The sequence below is a fragment of the Erythrolamprus reginae genome, chromosome 2 (genome assembly GCF_031021105.1).
Source record: "Erythrolamprus reginae isolate rEryReg1 chromosome 2, rEryReg1.hap1, whole genome shotgun sequence".
Classification (NCBI taxonomy): domain Eukaryota; kingdom Metazoa; phylum Chordata; class Lepidosauria; order Squamata; family Dipsadidae; genus Erythrolamprus; species Erythrolamprus reginae.
In genome coordinates this window covers 71410048-71430461 of record NC_091951.1, presented here as the reverse complement: position 1 = coordinate 71430461, position 20414 = coordinate 71410048, and the positions used below count along the sequence as shown (strand labels likewise).

Here is a 20414-nt window from a genome sequence, read left to right as displayed (position 1 = left end):
TGCCTATTTAAAGAAAGAAATGTAAATATTGTTTAAAGGTGAAAGCATTTTTTAAAAAGGTAATGTACTTAATAATTAACGTAGAAATGAAAAAAATATTTTTGCAGAGATCCTCATGATCCTCTTTTTTCCTGCATTAAATTCTGTGCCATATCTTGGAAGTCCTTATGGCATTCACAAAGAATAAAAGGGTTTTTAAAAATATATATTTTCCCTTTTTACTTTAAGTGCAGTAAACTGAAGAGCTATGGGGAGGTTACAGTGATCTCTAATTCAATAATCACTACTATAGTATTCCAAGCCCTGCTTATGCTTCCTCATCATGGAGAAGGTATTCCTGATAGTTCTATGACAACTCCTGTCATCAACTCACCATCGGCAACTTGCTGCCACCAACTCACGCCTTCCACCTTGCCCTGGGACACCTCACCCTTACCAACTCATGGTGGAGACAACTTGCTGCAAGCCTGGGACCTTCCGCTCTGGTTTCTAAAACCAGCCCAGCTTAAGGGAAGCATGGTATGTTAGTATGTATGATTGGTTTCTAAATTGGGGTTTTAAATTAACTTAAATATTAGATTTGTTTACATTGTATTATTATTGCTGTTAGCTGCCCGGAGTCTGCGGAGAGGGGCGGCATACAAATCTGATAAATAAATAAACAAACAAACAAACAAACAAATAAAAAGTTCTTGTCAGCCTGCACTGCACTCCTTCTTCAAAGGCTTCATTGCCTAACTTTCAAGGCTCTTCTCTCGAAAGTTGGGCTAAGTGGAAGCCATTGTTTAAAAACAGACACACACACAAAGACACACACAAAGACACACACATACACACACACCATTTCAAGCTTGGAGACTTTTAATCTGCTAAGCTGCCAGTCATTCCCAGGCTCCGGGAGAGCAGGATCTCCCCTTCAGCAGACTGTGCTGGACCCTGTTGGCTTCCAGGCAGACAGAGGGGCAAGCAAGGACAAGTTTTCCCCATAGTGAATTTGTCAGCGCCTCGTGTTCCACGGCAAGGTGGTGGGGATGAGTTGTCCCATTCAGATTCCTGGCAGAGAAGAATGAAGAACCACTGGGAATGGTCAGCAAGAGCATATAGAGATAGTCCTTGACTTACAACCATAATTGAGCCTGGAATTCAGGGGTGGACCAGATCGCTCAAACCATTAGCAACCCGCTGGTGATGTAATTTTGGCATAATGGATGCAGTTTGTCTGTGCTGGTCTGTGCATGCTGTCTTTTTTTTTCTTTTGAATTTTCCCCATTTCCCCCCCATTGTTTGTATGGCTTCTCCTCGTCCTCTGCTGTGAAAAAAGCCCTCCTGCCCACCCCCAGGTTATTACTGACCTTTATGTCTTCATCCAAAGCACAGCCGAGCAGTTCCTGAGCTGTGTTTTGGGCTGAAACTACCTTCTGAGCATGCACAGAAGGGAAATTGCAGGAAGGGACACATGCGCGTACTAATAGCAAAAAGTAAGTTGGAACCCACCCTTGCAGGAATTACAGTTGTCAGTCATGCTGGGTTATCTGTGGATTATCCCATGACCGTGCTTGATTTTACTGCCTTCTTTTATGGTGGCCGTTAACCAAATCACTAGTCTTTTGCAAACATGACAGCCATTACACGAATCCATTGTATGCAATAGGCATTTTCTGCATATTTTAATATGATTATTGTCCTACTTTATGGGCTAATCATTGATGCAGAAAAAGAGGAATCTGATGAGTTCTGTGGTCGACCTCAAATGAACAAAACATGCAGGCAAAATGTACTGCTTGTGGCTAGAGGCTGGAATAGCAAAATTAGAAATAGTAAGGAGAAAAGTGTAGTTGGATCAATATAGCCTTGGAAACAGAAATTAAACAGGAAAACAACAATTACTGTCAGTCCAATGATTTCTTCATAGTTAACACAATCTTCAAGTAACCAAAGTGATGGCTATATATACATATGGACATTACCAGGTAGAGCACACAGAAATCAAATTGATTATCTTACTAGTTCAAGGAGATGGAAGACTGCAGTTATAAACAGCAAAGATGTAACTGACAATGGCTCAGCTCACAAATGGCTCGCATGCAGTTTCCATGTCAAGCTGATGTTGAAGAAAAGCCAACCAGTTTCCATCAGGATCACTTTGAAGTCTTGAACCTCATTTAGGAATGATGAAATGAAATCAAAGACGTTGTTAAGGATGAATGAGGAAAGAGAATGCCAAATATAAAATAACAGAATAAAGCAAATACGATTTTAAAACAAAAGATATAAATTGCCAAGAAGAGAAGCCAAAACCAAGAAAGGCAATGATCTCAAAGAATTTTGAAGAACAGAAGAGACAAAAAATGGTATGACATCAGTTAAGACACTGAAAATGGAAACAGATACAAAAAAAACCAAGGATAGACCTCTGAATTCAGAAGCAAGTTCCTGTCTCATATTGGTATGCTGAATGATACCAATGGATAGATAGCAACTTTCATGGAAAATCAAATAAAGATGGAAGGAGCACAATTGCATTGCAGAAATTCGACATTCAAGATATCTCAGAATAGATTCTCTATTACAAGAATTTACAGTCCTAGATATGAAGCTAGCTAAGCATTCCTCATCATTCTCGAATTGGAAGGTTATCGAAATATCTACAGCAACAAGGCAAGCATGAAACAGAAGAATCAGTCCAGAAATATGCAAACCACAGAAGAAGGATCTACATCAGCACATCTGGAGAAAAACATAATAGTTTACAGAATAGATGAAATTAATCAACATGTAAATTCCAAAAAAGGGAGAATTAATACAATGTGCAAACTATCATACAACATCCTTGAGTTCAGACATTGGCAAAATAATTAGGATCATCCAACACTAATTAGGGCCATACCTGGAAAGGGAGATGCCAGATGTTCCATTTGGTTTTAGAAAAGACCAAAAACAATGGACGTTAGTGTTGATGTGTGAGGGATAAGTGAGAAAGTGAAAGTACTAAAGCATGATTTTCATAAATTATTGAAAGGCCTTTGATTATAACAATCATGACAAGTTGTGGAATATTCTTACCAAAATAGGGATCTTGGAACATTTCAGTATCTTGGTATGAAACCTATACATAGGACAAGGATTTGCAAACGGGTTGGATACCAAAATTGATACCAGGCCTGAATACCTCTGGAGTGGAAAAGAATATATTGATAAATTAAAAATACTGTAATCTTGAGCCACAAAAGAATATCTGGCAGTCAATAGGTGAAGGCTATCTTTGCGTTCTCTTTGCAGATGATGTCAAACTATTTAATACCACCGACAATGCTGCTACCCTTCAAAAAGACCTTGACCACGTAGCAGAATGGTCTAAAACCTGGCAACTTCAAATCTCCACCACTAAATGCTCTGTCTTACACATTGGTAAAAAGAATCAGAATACTAAATATAAACTTTGAGGAATTGAACTTATTTATAACCCTCAATCTGTCAAAGACCTTGGAGTACTCATATCCAATGACCTAAGTCCTAGTAGCCACTGCAACAACATTGCCAAAAAAGCTTTAAGAGTTGTTAAGCTAATCCTTCGCAGCTTCTTCTCTGGTAATTGTGAACTGCCAACAAGAGCTTACAAAACATTTGTCAGACCAATCCTAGAATACAGCTCACCTGTATGGAACCCACATTGCATATCTGACACCAACACAATTGAGAGAGTCCAAAAATATTTCACAAGAAGAGTCCTTCATTCCTCTTCTCACAACAAAAAACCTTACTCCGCCAGACTTGAAATTCTTGGTTTAGACAACTTACAACTCCGTCGTCTCTGTTCCGACTTATAGTTCATAAAATCATATACCAAAATGTCCTACCTGTTAACGACTACTTCACCTTCAACCGCAACAACACACGAGCACAAAATTGATTTAAACTAAATGTCAACCGCTCCAAACTTGTCTGCAAAAAATACGACTTCAGCAACAGAGTAATCAACGCCTGGAATGCACTACCTGATTCTGTGGTTTCTACTCCTAACCCCAAAACCTTTAACCTTAGACTATCTACAATTGACCTCTCCCCCTTCCTAAGAGGTCTGTAAGGGGCGTGCATAAGTGCACCACTGTGCCTACCGTCCCTGTCCTATTGTCTTCTTTTGTTACTTTTTATCATTACTTATCTAATGTTTTATTTGTACAAATTATCACCCTATAATTGTTTGACAAAATAAATAAATTACAAAATTACAAATTACCTGTATTGGTTAGTTCATTTATAACAGTAAAACCAAATTCTCTGGATTATAGTAAAGAAACCAGGCTAGTAATGGGGGCTATTTAATCATTTGTACTCTGCTCCTACCTCTTACCTTGGTTAAGGAGATAGCCCCAAGTATGATCCTTTTCCATTAGGGAAAGTACTGGTCAACTGAAAGTGAAATCTTTGCGGTTCTCCCAAATGAGAACTTAATAGTGTTGGTGTATCCACTTTATGATTCCCCCTCCTCTGTAGAAATACAAACCAGTCAACCTTATGGCTGCTTTCAAGGACACCTCTGATGCAGCTGCTTTTTCTTCCAGGCACCCCTTCTATTAGATATAATTCACATATCTGATGCTTAATTGCTTGCCTTATATGCTTGGCCTGCATTGCATTACTTGTGATTTATTACCTAATTGATTCTGTACAAGATTTGTATGCTAATTTTCTCCAATGCAATCAATTGAACACGAGAATTAAATAAAATAAAGTCTTTTTGGGGAAACTGGAACTGTGTGTCAGCGGATACTTTTATGAAGTAAAATTATACAGCAGGATAGAGTAATACTGCTGCAGCATTAAAGAACATGGACAGAGTTTAAACATATCTAGTTAGCTTGTAAATATTACCGGAGACTTTCATGATATATAGTTACTTAATGTTGCAGAGTAACATGAATATACCCAATTTAAAATGCGATTTACTCTTCAGATTTTAATATGCATATTTTAATTGTCTGCAACCATAGGGATTAAAGTAGTTTTAAGTTTTATTTTCCACTCATTTCCTAGTTATGTCTAGCATGGAATTTGCCCTTTCCACAATTGCTACCCACTGAGTCAACATCTTCATTGAGCTATCTAATAGGATCCTTTTTCCCTTAATCACTGACATTTCAGACCCCATCAGAATATGTGTGAAATTAGCATTACTTGCTACAGATATTCGTAGCTTTATTCTTATTTCAACTGAGCTGCATTTCTCATTTGATCATTTCACCCAGTGCAAAGATAAGCTTTTCAGAGGCATATTTTCATTGTAGTTTTTTTGTTGATTTGAATAGGTTGGTATCATCTGTAAACTTTGTTAATATGTAGTCTCTCAGGTCCTGGCATATATCTTGTTACTCAATTTGTTTTAGTAGTTTCAGTACCTTCCCAGAGATAGTCGGTGCAGACTTAAGCATCTGTCCTATATCTTCTGCAGGAATTGCAGATGGAAATAATTAATTTAGTTTCTTTGCTGTATCCATATCCTCCTTGAATGTCCTTAAAATGTGCACATAAAATAGAACAAGTGAACATAAAAAATATGTATCTCTGTTTTAGATGACTACTTATTATAAAATAAGAGCCTAGTTTACTCCTAATTGTATTTTCAGTTAGGAAGGGGGTTACAAACCTTTGCTATATTTAGAATATAGGTCTCATGAAATTTATGTTAAAGCTATATTTTATTTTATGCTAGCATTTCTATGCCATTATATTCCAAACCAGAACTAGTTCGCACTTTGATCCTGTGATTAAGGCACCAAGCTAGAAACCAGGAGACTATGAGTTCTAGTCCTGGGTTAGGGTAGACTCCTTAGTGCTACTCACCTCACAGGGTGGTTTTTGTGTGGAAAATAGGAGAGGAAGGAGTATTAGGTATGATTGCTGCCTTGAGTTATTTATAAAAATAATAAAGGTGGGATAAAAATAAAAAGCAAAGCTAAGAGTAGCAGACATAAAAACAAAAGCAAAGGATTAAAAGATTAAAAGGCTATCCTTGAAAAGTGTTCGGAGACAGTAGATAGTCCAGAATGCAGTCACGCGAGCTGTCATGGGTATACCTAGGTACATCCATATAACACCAATGCTCCGTGTGCTCCACTGGCTGCCAATTAGTCTCTGGTCACAATTCAAGGTGTTGGTTATTACCTATAAAGTCCTACATGACTTAGGACCAGACTATCTATGGGACCGTCTCCTGCCGCATACCTCCCATAGACCAATTAGATCACACAGGGTTGGCCTCCTCCAGGTCCGGTCGACCAAGCAATGCAGGTTGATGGGCCCATGGGGAGGGCCTTCTCTGTGGCTGCCCCGGACCTATGGAACCAACCACCTCCCAATGTCCACACTGCTCTTATTCTACTGGCCTTCTGAAAGGTTGTGAAGAACTGGCTCTGGCAGAAGGCCTGTGGGTCATGAATATTAATATCTAGTCACGGCCGAACTGTGATTGACTTATATGTATGTGTGTTTGATGAGATAATTTGCTTGGGTTTTATAATGGGTTATTTTTTACTGTTTTTATTATTTAATATTTGACTTTTTTATCAGTTTATTGTATTATTTATTGTTGTAAGCCGCCCTGAGTCCCATGGGATTGAACAGCATAGAAGTCAAATAAATTAAATTAAAAGTACTCAAAAATATGCATTTTAATAGAATTGATTAATATGGCTAGATGCAACACCTAACAATCCTGAATGTTCTCTTCCAGGGCCCTGTTTTTACTTCTACATAGAAATTCCTTAGGAAAAAAGTAGTCATTGTATATGAGGCCAAGTTGTTCCATAAAAATAGCAGCATTGGCAGGAAGGCCCTGTCATGGGATACTTGCAGAAGGATTCCTTTGGAGATGAGCCCTTCAGGGCTTCTCCTTCATATCTAAATAGATAAAAATAGCATTCCAAGGTCACAACTTGCAGATCATCTTGGATTCACAGCATCTGCTGCAACAATAGGTCGCCCTTATGACTAGGATATATTTTCGCTTTATTACATCATATGTGCCAGTTTGCAACCATTTTTGGATCCGGAAGTTCTGTACACGGTCACTCACACTGTTGTCATCTGAAGTCTTGAATATGAGGCCAACACCATGAAGACTTAGGACTTTTCAGGAGAATATTTGGGACAGCAATCATTATTTGGCATATTTAGTGGAGGTTTATTTTATTAATCCTGATAGTCTTGATGCATTAATTGATATAAGCTATTTACAGTCTTTTGGAATTGAGTGGTGCATAAGGCACAATGAATAATATAAATAAATAAAATTATATCCACTAATATATCCTTTTCTTTTCAGTTGCAACCAGAACAACTGGACTGTGGTGCAGCACATCTCCAACATCCATTATCAATTTTGCATCCAATTAAGGCTAAACCAGTATTTACTTCACCAGGCCTTACATCAGTGGCTGTCTCCAGTATCAATAATTACACAGTTGTGTTTTTAGGAACAACAAATGGAAGACTGCTTAAGGTAAAATGAACTGGATACCAAATAATTATGGGTGTTTTTGCAATTAACAATGGAGTATCTTTTTGATTGTTATCCTCCCATTCCTAAACGCCATGTTGATAATTTTAGCTCATGCTAAGCCATTGTAGTTTGTAAACCATACCACAGTATGAATGAAGCAAGGCAACTGGTTTATTCAGCAAATTATTATTTGATTTATGGTCAAAACGACTAGCTTTCTTCATTAATCAGTTTTCTAATGAGGCATTTATTTTCCATACTAATTATTCTTTCTTATCTCCCATCTCTTAAGGTTTTATGAATTCTGTTCAGTGATAGCTGCATGTTCTTAATATTTATGTGGAAGAAGCTGCAAGCTTTATGTAGTACAGTATTGATAAATTTTTTGAACAACCTGTGTATTTTTGTGAAATCAAAATTTTGAGAAATCCTCTAAACAGCATATTTTATTTTAAATAAATTTTAAACAATAGAATTTCTTTTAACAACAAAAGTAAATGAACCTTGCAGAAATTTTAGTTTCCATAACAGGCGTAGTTGTATCTGTCTAAAGAAGAAAGTAGACTGCGTAGGCCAGGGATAGGCAAAGTTGGCTCTTCTATGTCTTGTGGACTTCAACTCCCAGAATTCATGAGCCAATCATATTAGCTCAGGAATTCTGGGAGTCCACATGTCGTAGAAGAGCCAACTTTGCCTACCCCTAGCCTAGGCATCTTTTTGTACATGGCAAATGAAGATTCTGTCTATATTGCAAGGAGCCTCGATTCTTTTTTTATCTCTAGCAAAATCTTACTATCTATTTCTTAGCTTGAATTTGTGCCCCAAGCAGTCAATACTAGTGGTGAGCGTGCAGCTTACATTCATCATGATGGGTGGAGCTAGCATTCAGAATGGGTTGTCCTTGTCCAATCAGAGTGAGGACTGAGTCTGTCAATCTTCTTTTTTGAAGCTCTGTCCGCCATTACATTCAGCTTTGACTCAGGATTCGTGGCGCTTCAGTGAGTGTCATGAGCTACTTTAGCCCAGCATCAGTCGCAGGACCTTTGGTACAAGGCCACATAGTTAGTTCTGATTTGTATTGCTTAGCTGCCAGGTAGAAAGGCAATTTCCCCAACTGTTCTCTAGCTGCTGGGGGTTACAGCATAGTTTCTGAAAGTTCTCATTATTTCTCAATCTGCCTCATCTCATTCTGCAGCCAGAGACAATTGAGGCAAACAACCAGGGGAAATTCCCATTTTCTTGCTGCCCTGTGCCTGGACCAACAAAGGGCCTGCTATAGGTTGGCTCCAATGGTCCATTCCCATCAGCCCATCTAAAGACTTCATAATCTGTCACCAGATTTATTCCACCTGTTGCCAGTTGTGGAAATCCCCAAATGGCGGATGCCGTGGCCTAAATCTCCAGCCAGAAACTGCATGGAAAGTGGCAACATAAATCGGCCCATTCTGAGCCCAGGGAGGATAGGCAGAGGTTGCCTTCACAATCTCGTGGATCCCACAAGCTGTCCAAGGCTACTGAGAGGGATGAACAACAGAGGGACTGGGCGTTGCAGAAACTCTGTGCATAAACAGACAAAAAGGCCTTAGTTCTTCCAGTTACACAAGACAACAAAGCCACCTCTAGAGACCCATCCAGCTTCCAAATGATGCCGGAGCCTTCAAGGACCAGTTAGCCCTTGACAACATGGGCCTGGCACAGTTTGCATCGTTTGTCAACTCACCCCACCTGCACCCAGTGCTGTGCCTTTATCTTCGGAGGCATCTACCAGGGGCAGGGGTTCCATTGGGTCCTGTTTTGGGCCCCTTTAACCCAGCAGATCTGCAGTTAATGATCGCAGCTGCTGTGCAGGAAGGTCTTCTCTTTGCCTCTCTTCAGCCCTTAGGGTGTTCACCAAGGTGCTAGCAGCCCTAGAGGCCCATCTCAGGTCCATTTTCGTGTGTGTGTCCAGTGTTACTTGAATGATATTTTAGTGCAGGCACGGGTTCTCTGTCAACATGGACAAAAGCCATCTTTCTCCCTTCATTTCCTTGATCCACTTAGGAGCCATTGTAGACTCCCTAGAGCAGTGATGGCAAACATATGGCACACGTGGCACGCGGATCCATATCTGCTGGCATGCGGAGCCATATCAGTTCCAGTGTGCATGTGCATGCCAGCCAGTTGATTTGCAGCTCACACAGAGGCTATGGGAGGGCATTTTCGGCCTCCAGGAGAATGGGTGACAGCATTTTTGTCCTCTCCAGGAAGCCTCTAGAGCTTGGGGGGGTGAAAAACAGTCCTACCAGGCCTACCAGAAGTTGGGAATCAGGCTATTTCTGGCCTCCAAAGGACCTCCAGGGGGAGGTCATTTTCATCCTCCCCAGGCATTGAATTATGGGTGTGGGCACTCACACATGTGCGATAGTGCGTGTCCATGCTCTTTCGGCACCCAAGGAAAAAAGGTTTGCCATCACTGCTCTAGATAATTCAGTTGATTGTATTCATCTATCTTTGCTTAATAGGAAATTTGGTCCATCATACATCCCTGGGATGTAAGTGTTACTGTAAATAATATTTTGGGCGAGCCAAATAATAACTCTTTTCTCCAGTGTTCAAATATGTTTATACCAGAGTTGGAAGGGAGCTTGGAGGTCTTCTAATCTAACCCACTGCTCAAGTAGGAAACCATTCTGGCCAAATGGCTGTCCAATCTCTTGTTAAAAGCCTCTAGTGATGGAGCACCCACAACCCCTGAAGGCAAGCTGATTAATTGTTCTCACTTTCAGGCAATTTCTCCTTGGTTCCAGATTAGATCTCTCCTGGGTTAGCTTCCATCCATTACTTCTTGTCCTGCTCTTAGGTGCTTTGGAGAATAAACCAACTCCTTCTGAGTGACAGCTCCTCAGATATTGAATGACTGCTATTATGCCATCCCTAGTCCTTCTATTCATTATACTAGATGCAGCTAATTTCTGCAACTGATGGGCAAAGTTATGCTGATGCAGCTTATTTGATTAGAACCCTGTTGATAAAATTAAAGAATTCATGTTTGGGAAATGTAAGACTGGCCTGGCATATTAATCCAAGATTCTCCTAACTCAAAACAGAAAAATTAATCACTCCTCAAAGTGATCATCACACAGGCTTTCATTCTTCAATAAAGAAGGAATTAGTTGTTCCTTTAAGTTGCATATGGATATACAATATCTTCTAATTCTTAACTTTTAATCAGCAGTGGAGGCTAGAGTGTAATCAAGATGTTATTTAATATATTGTAGGAATAAATGCTTGTACTTAAGATGTTATTGCACAGCTTTCAGTTATTAACAATGCCTATTTATACATTTTCCTCTTTTGATTGGTACTTGTGAAAAACACAGCCCCCCCCCCACTTTCGGTGGTCAATGCCTCATTGGTTATAGTCATTGCTGAACTGAAGTGTGTGTAATATGCCTGCTTTATCGGTGTGAAACAATACACTGGAGACCAAAATTTAAGGCACCATTATGGTCTCTATACCCAGCAACAGCCAGCAGCTGTGATAACTTTACCGTATGCTGTTTGCTGAGAGCTCATTGTCAGCCAATTGCTGCTTACACCTATTCCTGCTAAATAGATGCCACCCTCTCACGGAAAGACATAAGTAGAAACTGGTTTATATCAATCTGAAGATAATAACACGCACTGTAGAATATTAGATCAGAGTAGGAAGTGAAAAGAAGGGAATCGGATTTCTCTCCTGCTTTGAAAATGTTCCAAGCAGGTGGGAAAGATAGCTGAGGTTTTTTTCTCTGATTTGATACTTGCCCAGAGGCCCAGTTTACACAACTGAAGTGCTAGGTAACTGGCCTGCACAAGCAATGAATGTGAACTACATTCCTCACCCAGCTTATATTCACACCGCAATAACAGCTCTGTTTCCATTATCGTATCAGAAATGGCAGCCTTATCTGCTGAACCTCCATTAGAAAAAGATTCCTAGCTCTTTTATTCCTAGGATAATTTGTTGAGATAGCTATAATCTAATTGTACTCCACAGCTGCACAACCAGAAGCCTTTTTACCTTGGGGGCTCCTTCTTATTTGGCACGGAATACGGATTATTTGAGTGATAATTCAGGTTTCCCATCCAAGACAAGACAGTAAAAGGAGGGTAGGCGATGTTCAGCCAGTTCCTAAGCAGCAATTATAATTTCCTATCACATAGGCAATTAATATGGTCCAGTAAATGATAAAGTACACCGGGCGAAGGCATATCACAAGGGCCATTACCAGTGGCACATTCAAGGGAGTCATTAACAGAACAAAAGTAAACGTAAAGGAGCAACACGTCCAATGTTACATAAAATATATTGCAAATTAAAACCATAAGACAAACCATTTTGCCAAGGCATATTTCTGAAATACAGTTTTGATAAACCTTGATTAGCTTAAATAATACATGACTGGCTAATTTGAGTCTAAAAACAACAGTGGAATTTTTGGGGGGGACATATTTTTTTAAAAAAATTACTTTAATATACTGTATAGAAGATAAAATAAAAGTTAAAAAGAAGGAAAAAAGGAAAACCATGTTTATACATGTGTATTTAATTAAGATATTTAGGCTTGCTGATACCAAATAATATTGATCATTCTTTCCATCCAAAAAGACCCATTTCATAAGCAGAGAAGGTATGTCATCATGTCATGATTATATTAGCATCTTTTTGTATGCCTCACACTTAATAAATCCATTAATATAGTTCTACATTCATACGTTTCAGATAGTTGTTATACAATTCCCAATTAGATTTACAGTTTAAAATTGTGTTCTCTTCTTAACAAACTAATGAACATTATATCACAAAGATTAATAAATATTGAGTCAAGGCCGTATGATATGGATAGTTGTTCCCTTGATCATTTTACAGCAGTATAATGTGTAATTTGGAATACTGTGTTCAGTTCTGGAGACCTCACCTACAAAAAGATATTGACAAAATTGAACAGGTCCAAAGACGGGCTACAAGAATGGTGGAAGGTCTTAAGCATAAAACGTATCAGGAAAGACTTAATGAACTCAATCTGTATAGTCTGGAGGACAGAAGGAAAAGGGGGGACATGATCGAAACATTTAAATATGTTAAAGGGTTAAATAAGGTTCAGGAGGGAAGTGTTTTTAATAGGAAAGTGAACACAAGAACAAGGGGACACAATCTGAAGTTAGTTGGGGGAAAGATCAAAAGCAACATGAGAAAATATTATTTTACTGAAAGAGTAGTAGATCCTTGGAACAAACTTCCAGCACACCTGGTAGATAAATCCACAGTAACTGAATTTAAACATGCCTGGGATAAACATATATCCCTCCTAAGATAAAATACAGAAAATAGTATAAGGGCAGACTAGATGGACCATGAGGTCTTTTTCTGCCGTCAGACTTCTATGTTTCTAATTGTTATTAAACATTCTGAGATGTCCAGTAAGCATGAACAAAATTAAGATGATCTTAAACTCATGAGAAAACATTATTCTTCAAGATGCTTAACCATTGATTTGCTAACATGGGTTATTTCAACTCTGTAATCCAGGGTTCTTGCAAGTAATTGCTCTACGACTTAGCAATGTTCTTTACTTGCATATTCAAAATGTTTTTAGTTTTAGAATAACACATCACATATTTCAATCCTGATAGCAATTCAGGAATTTTATATGCTACTAATGCATGGTTTAGTTTACAATAGCCATCATTTTCTTACTTAATGTTCTTGTGTTATCAAGTTAAAGATGAAAAGGATTTTTCACTTAATACTTTTCAAGATTCCATAGTGCTACTGTTTTTTAAACATCTTTTATAGGTCCATTCTCGTCTTTTTCCTCAAAATTTATGATATTGGAGGTTATATAAAATGTTCCCTTTTTACAGATTAATCTGAACAGTTCCATGGAGGTTATAAGCAGGGAGTCAATTATGGTCGCTTACAGTGAACCTGTCCATCCTATAATGCAGTTTGATCCATCTGATTCCAGTTACCTGTATTTAATGACTTCTCATCAGGTAAGATTCTTTCCTAAACCCACCTTTCTATGAAGTTTCAATGTAATCTGTTAGGGAGTTTCTTCAACTCTTTCTACATCAAACTTTTCACTGCTGCACAGATGACAAATACTGTGGGTCAGTATTTCTTATAACATATTATAAATACTTTCAAAATAATTGTTGGTCTTATTGGCTTGTCTTGAAATTCGTATTTTTGCAATATATTGTCATTGTTGCCAAATTATTGCTCCATTATTCCTCATCACTGATCATATTTTGTAGACATGGTTTAGGGCTGTGGGATGCCACATTTTTCTGGGAAGTGCAGATATAATTGCTGGGCATATTTTGTAAGTTTGTCAGCATAGCTTTTGAGAGCTTATTGGCATGGTGAGACAGGATTTTTCTCAAACAAGCCATAATTAGAGGATTCATTTTCATAGCAAGTCTAAAAAGAAAGAAATCATTATTTAGGAGTCTCTGTGAATTAGACTATTGAATGCTTCTTATAAGCAGATTTAATACACTTTTAATCTGCCCTTGATGATGTATTAGATGGAACAAGGTGGAAAATAAAACATTACTCCCAATACAATAAAAATTGATTGTTTAGTATGAGATAAAAACAATGTATTCAAAACACAGCAGAGACCAGATCTTAGAATGTTTGTACTATGGTTGTTACAAGTGGGAAAAGGCTGACAGCTGGCTGATACATTTCTCTTGTATAATTACGCTGTCCTACTGTTTGTGTTCAATTATGGTGGTAATAAGTGCACTGTTGGGATTCTCATCGGGTAGGTTGGGGACAGATTCACCAAGAGAAAGTCTATGTGGTCACTAAGAATCAGTACAAATTTGATAGTACATTACATAGGACAACAACATTTTTTCCCAAAAGTTTTTCTTTCTTAAACGAAGCCTATGATAGAACCCTTCAGACTAAATACAAATTTAATTTAATTTAATTTACTAGACTTGTATGCCGCCCCTCTCCGAAGACTCGGAGCGGCTCACAGCAATATAATATCAGAATTATTTATCATGTGGGATCCCCGAGAAATAGAAATTAACTCAGTTGTTATAATGTATTTAATCACATGTTTCCGACATGATGCATGCATTCAAGGGGATTAAAAGTGTTTCACTGTTGATTTTTGTTAGTACTGAATTCACCTTACTGCATTGTCCAACTGCATTGTCAGGCAGCATCGATGGACAGTTGCCCTGATATTGTTTTTATATTGTGGCAATATCCTGGTGAAAACTTTCCCCATGTTTATCATTTACTGCATTTAGATTTTTGGGAAAGTAGTCCAAGTGTGAATACAGAAAATGAATCTTCAGTGACATGTATTGTGTGTTCTCAGAAGTTAGAAATATGTTCTATTATTATTATTATTATTATTATTATTATTATTATTATTATTACTACTACTACTATTACTATTACCATTACTATTATTATTATTATTATTATTATTATTATTTATTAGATTTGTATGATTGTACAAGTTTGTCAATCATCTGAATGTAGTTTAGTGCTCTGTTTTCTTCAGTTTTATTTCGTCTTTTACTGTTTTGGCTGTCAAAGGAAATATAAAGTTCTGGTTCTTGCTTTTTTGACGGCCTCAAACCGTCAATTATTATTTTAAGCTATTGTAGTGTGTCTTTGATGTTGTCTCTCCATCTTCTGGATCTTCCTCTTTTTCTCTGACCTTCTCCTCTTTTTGTATATGCTTTGTATGGTATTGAATCCCAAGACATCCTCTCAAGATGAGCAAAGCACTTTATTTGCTGTTTTTGTTCGTAGTTTTAGGATTGGTCTATGCCAGTTCTTTCTCTTACGATCTCATTTTTATTTATTTATTTATATTTATTTGTCAAAACAAGTACAAGATGAGAGGTATGGTATAAACATAAACAAAAGCAAAGTAGGTATAGGTAAATTTGGACAATAAGACTGTAGGGTAGGGATGGTAGGCACAATGGTGCACTTATGCATGCCCCTTACAGATCTCTTAGGATTGGGAGACTGTAGACAGTCTAAGATTAACGCTTTTCGGACTTGGGGAAGAAACCACAGAGTCAGGCAGTGCATTCCGTGCATTGATCACTCTGTTGCTGAAATTATATTTTCTGCAGTCAGGTTTCGAGTGGTTTGCATTGAGTTTGAATCTATTTTGTGCACATGTGTTGTTGGGGTTGAAGGTGAAGTATTCATTGACAGGTAGGGCATTGTGATAGATAATTTTATGAACTACATTTAGAGATCGAAGGTGATGTAGCTCTAGGCTGTCTAAGCCCAAAATTTCAAATCTTGTGGAATTGCGAGCAGAGGAGTGAAGGACTACTCTTCTTGTGAAATATTTCTGGACTCTCTCAGTTAAAATGTTCAATATGCAGTGTGGGTTCCAAACAGGTGAGCTTTATTCGAGGATTGGTCTGGCAAATGTTTTGCATGCTTTGATTAGCAGTTTAATATTGCCCGAGAAAAAGCTACGCAGGATTAGGTTAACAACTCTTAGTGCCTTTTTGGCAATATTGTTACAATGGGCTCTGGCACTTAGGTCATTAGATATGAGTACTCCAAAGTCCTTTACAGAGTGAGGTCGTCTGCAAGGCTGTATCCTCTAAGTTTGTATTCTGATTCTTTTTGCCAATGTGTAAGGCAGAGCATTTATTGGTTGAGATTTGTAGTTGCCAGTTATCAAACCATTGTGATACATGGTCTAGGTCAGTGATGGCGAACCTATGGCACAGGTACCACAGGTGGCATGTGGAGCCATATTTGCTGGCACACGAGATGTTCAGTTCAGTTCCAACATGCATGTGTGCCGGCCAGCTGATTTTTGGCTCACACAGAGGCTCTGGGAGGGCGTTTTTAGCTTCCAGAGAGCCTCCAGGATGAGGGGGAAGGTGTTTTTACCCTCCCTGGCTCCAAGGAAGCTTTGGAAACTGGGGAGGGAAAAACATGAGCCTACTGGACCCACCAGAAGTTGGGAAACAAGCCATTTCTGGCCGCCAGAGGGCCTCCGGGGGGTGGGGAAAGCTGCTTTCGCCTTCCCCGGGCATTGAATTATGGGTATGGGCACTCATGCATGCACAACAGTGTGCATGCATGCTCTTTCAGCACCCAAGGAAAAAAAGGTTCACCATCACTGGTCTAGGTCTTTTTGAAGGGTAGAAATATTATTGATGGTGTTGAATAGTTTAACATTGTCAGAAAAGAGAATGCCGTTACTTATAATATGATCACAAAGGTTGTTTATGTAAAGAATGAATAGTGTTGGTCCTAGAATGCTGCCTTGAGGGACACAACTGTTGACAGGTGCAGGATTTGATAGGGCACTCCCTATTTTAAACATTTATTATCTGTTTGAAAAGAACGCAGTTATCCAGTCATGAAAGGGACCAGAGATGCCATAAGATTTTAGTTTACAAAGCAGTTTGTTGTATACTACTGAATCAAAGGCTTTACAAAGGTCTATGTAAATTGCATCTATTGATTTACCTTGATCGAGTTGTGACCTCTATATGTTTTTTGCAGTGCAGGAGTTGCAGGTTAGTGGATAATTTTTCTCTGAAACTAAATTATTTGTTGGAGAGTAGGTTGTTAGTTTCTAGATGAAGGGTGATGGAATGATTTATGATTGATTCTATGACTTTGCAGGTGACACGACATAAAGAGATTGATCTGTAATTTTCAACATTACTTGGATCTCCTTTTTTGAAGGTAGGGATGACTGTGGCTAGTGACCATAAGTTGGGTAAGAAGCTAGTCCTGAAGGATTTTTCAAAAATTATGCTTAGAGGTTTAGCTATGGTTGTGGAGAGCTTTTTTAAAACAAATATGCACATAGACCTTCAGGTCCAATGGATAGAAAAGGTTTTAGGTTGCTCATGCTTTTCCAACATTATCTTCAGGAAAATAAATTTGTGTTAGATTGTTGCAATTGTTTGAGGTGCAACTAGGAAATATTGGGCCTGAGCCATTGCTGTTTACATTTTTGAGTTTATATTTTCTGGTCACTCCAGCAGCTTTACTCAAATACTGTATCTCATTTTCATGATGACTAACTTTCATTTATATTTTATTGTGTCAGTGTTTGGCACTGGTAATATAAAGTTGGTAAGAATATGCTTTCTATGAGATGCTTCTTTGTGCTGATCAGTACTGACTTATGTTGTAGGAGTGGAGTGAGCTGTCCCAATACTTGGTTTACTTTACTATACAGGTAGTCCCCGACTTACGACAGGGATCCGTTCCCATGGCCCGTCATAAGCCGAGTTTGGTGTAAGTCAGAATATTTCAATTTATACTGATTTACACGGCGGCGGGGGGGGGGCGGCTTCTTCAAGGAACCAACATCCGGCAAAGCCTCCTGCTAAACGTTCAGGTGAGGGGAATTCCGCTGTGGGTGGCCTCAGAGGTTACAGCAATGCAGTGCCGAGAAGGACTGGCTTCAATGGACCAACAGCCGGTCCTTCTCGACGCTGAGTGGCTGTAGCCTCCGAGACTGCCCACCGCGGAGATCCCCTCGCCCGAACAGAGGCGGCGGCGGCAGCCTTGGAGGCTGTAGCAACGCAATGCTGAGAAGGACCGGCTTCAAGGAACCAACAGCTGGTCCTTCTCGGCGCTGCGTTGCTGTAGCCTCTGAGGCTGCCCACCATGGAGATCCCCTCACCCGAACAGAGGTGTTGGCGGTGGCAGCAGTCTCGGAGGCTCCAGCAATCCAGCGCCGAGAAGGACCAGCTGTTGGTCCCTTGAAGCCGCCGCTGCCTCCGTTCGGGCAAGGGGGTGTCCGCGGGGTCTCCGAAGCCGCTGCCCACCACGGAGATCCCTTCACCCAAACGGAGGCAGCGGCAGCAGTGGTGGCTTCGAAGCTGTCCCCGGATCGTCGTAACGATGAAACGTCATATGTCGGGGACAATGTAACCCGGGGACTACCTGTATCATATGTTAATCTCTCTGTCCATTTTACCATCTTCGATGAATGTTGTTCGTAGATATTTGAACTTTGATAGTTGTTTTACGCTTGTTCCCCCATTACTATGTTTAAGTTCAAGTTTCAAGTTTTATTGGATTTATATGCCGCCCCTCTCTGAAAACTTGGGGCGGCTAACAGCAATCATAAACAGTATACAATAATAATCCAATACTAAAAGCAAATTAAAAAACCCTTAATATACAAAACCAAACATACATACAAACATACCATGCATACAATTGTAACGGCCCAGGGGGAGAAGAAATCTTAATTCCCCCATGCCTGGCGGCAGAGGTGGGTTTTAAGTAGCTTACGAAAGGCAAGGAGGGTGGGAGCAATTCTAATCTCTGGGGGGAGTTGGTTCCAGAGGGCCGGGGCCGCCACAGAGAAGGCTCTTCCCCTGGCTCCCGCCAAGCGGCATTGTTTAGTTGACGGGACCCGGAGAAGACCCACTCTGTGGGACCTAACTGGTCGCTGGGATTCGTGCAGCAGAAGGCGGTCCCTGAGGTAATCTGGTCCGGTGCCATGAAGGGCTTTATAGGTCATAACCAATAAGTTTGTTTGAATTATGTTTATGTTTAAGTTGTTGCCAAGAAAATTTTCAATAGCATCCTTGAATACTTTCCAGGCAATTTTCTTGGGCCTCACTAACAGATCTTGTCACTGATGATATATCTGATCCATGGACCAACAAAAATGCCTTTCTTAATCTTGGCATAAGATATTCTTGAAAACATCTGTCTCAAAGAACAAAAAAACCCATCTTCATTGCACCTTCATAAAATGTTTCATCAGTCTGAAGCAGAATCAAAAATATCTTTGTCTGGTCAACAAGTGGTTTGTGTGCCATGTTCAGTTTATTCATTGACTTTGCTGATCAGAAGCGGGCTGTAAAGTATGAAACTACATGAGCAGTCTTTGTCATGTGACCATTGGGATCCAATGACAGTTATAAGTGCTATACCATTTGAAAGTTTTTTTTCAGTGCCACCATAACTTTAAACAGTTGCTAATAGACAATCATTAAGTGATGACTACCTTTACTTAAAAAACAAAATAAAGATGATCTTGAATTGAACACATGAACATACTATTTAGTTGTCTTGGGAGTTATATGAAATTGGTTTGCAGTTATGTTTTTCTGGGTTTTTTTTCCCAACTAACTAATAGCCTTGAATTTAGTTTCTGATCCAAGTACTAATCAAATCCAACCTTGCTTAGTTTCCAAGCCTATAAAAGCTTGAGCAGGTGTTGCCATCTGCTGAGATATAGTGAAAGCCATATTAATCTATTATTAGCAATAATACTTAACATGGGAACTGTCAAGGGAAGAGGAATGGGTATTCTGCTTGCAATAGAATCACAATATGTTCTATATAAACTACCTAAGGCAAGATTAAAATTTAAAATTGCAAGATGTAATAATTTGGTGGAAGCCATGCAACATTTTGTGTCTGCACCCACACAGAATGCCTTTTGTTGTTAGGAATGACATCTTTAAAATGAAAAAAAAATGAAAATTTAATAAATAAACTATAGGGAAAAACATCTGTTAAAACACCCCAAGTCCTTTGTAAATATCAAACAAACATTTATTTGTGAGAGGATTCATATTCCCTGGATGAAGAATTTCAACTGCCCAGAGATATTGTGAACCTATGTCAGAATGATTTGTCAATCTGGTTTTGTTTATTGGCAGAAATACCTTCTGAGTACATTCATATAAATGTATGTGGAACTAAGGCCATCAGGGAGCAGTATAATTCTGAATGGGGTCAACGTTATTGCAAATACAAAAGGCTTATCTTACATTTGAGTATGGTTAAGACAAATAACTGAAGTGATTGATCCAATGGCAGACTATGGCAGCATTGTATTAAATTCTTGTCAGATCTAACATTTAGAAAATAAAGATATCTTAAGAG

General features: G+C 39.0%; 1 protein-coding gene across 1 annotated transcript in view; it reads left to right on the top strand.

Moving 5' to 3' along the window:
* Nucleotides 1-20414, top strand: part of PLXND1 (plexin D1) — a 208496-nt gene that overhangs the window by 38032 nt on the left and 150050 nt on the right. The window contains exons 2-3 of the mRNA XM_070738311.1: nucleotides 7322-7498; nucleotides 13385-13516. Coding sequence (XP_070594412.1) covers nucleotides 7322-7498; nucleotides 13385-13516 — 309 coding nt within the window. The remainder of the gene's footprint in view (nucleotides 1-7321; nucleotides 7499-13384; nucleotides 13517-20414) is intronic.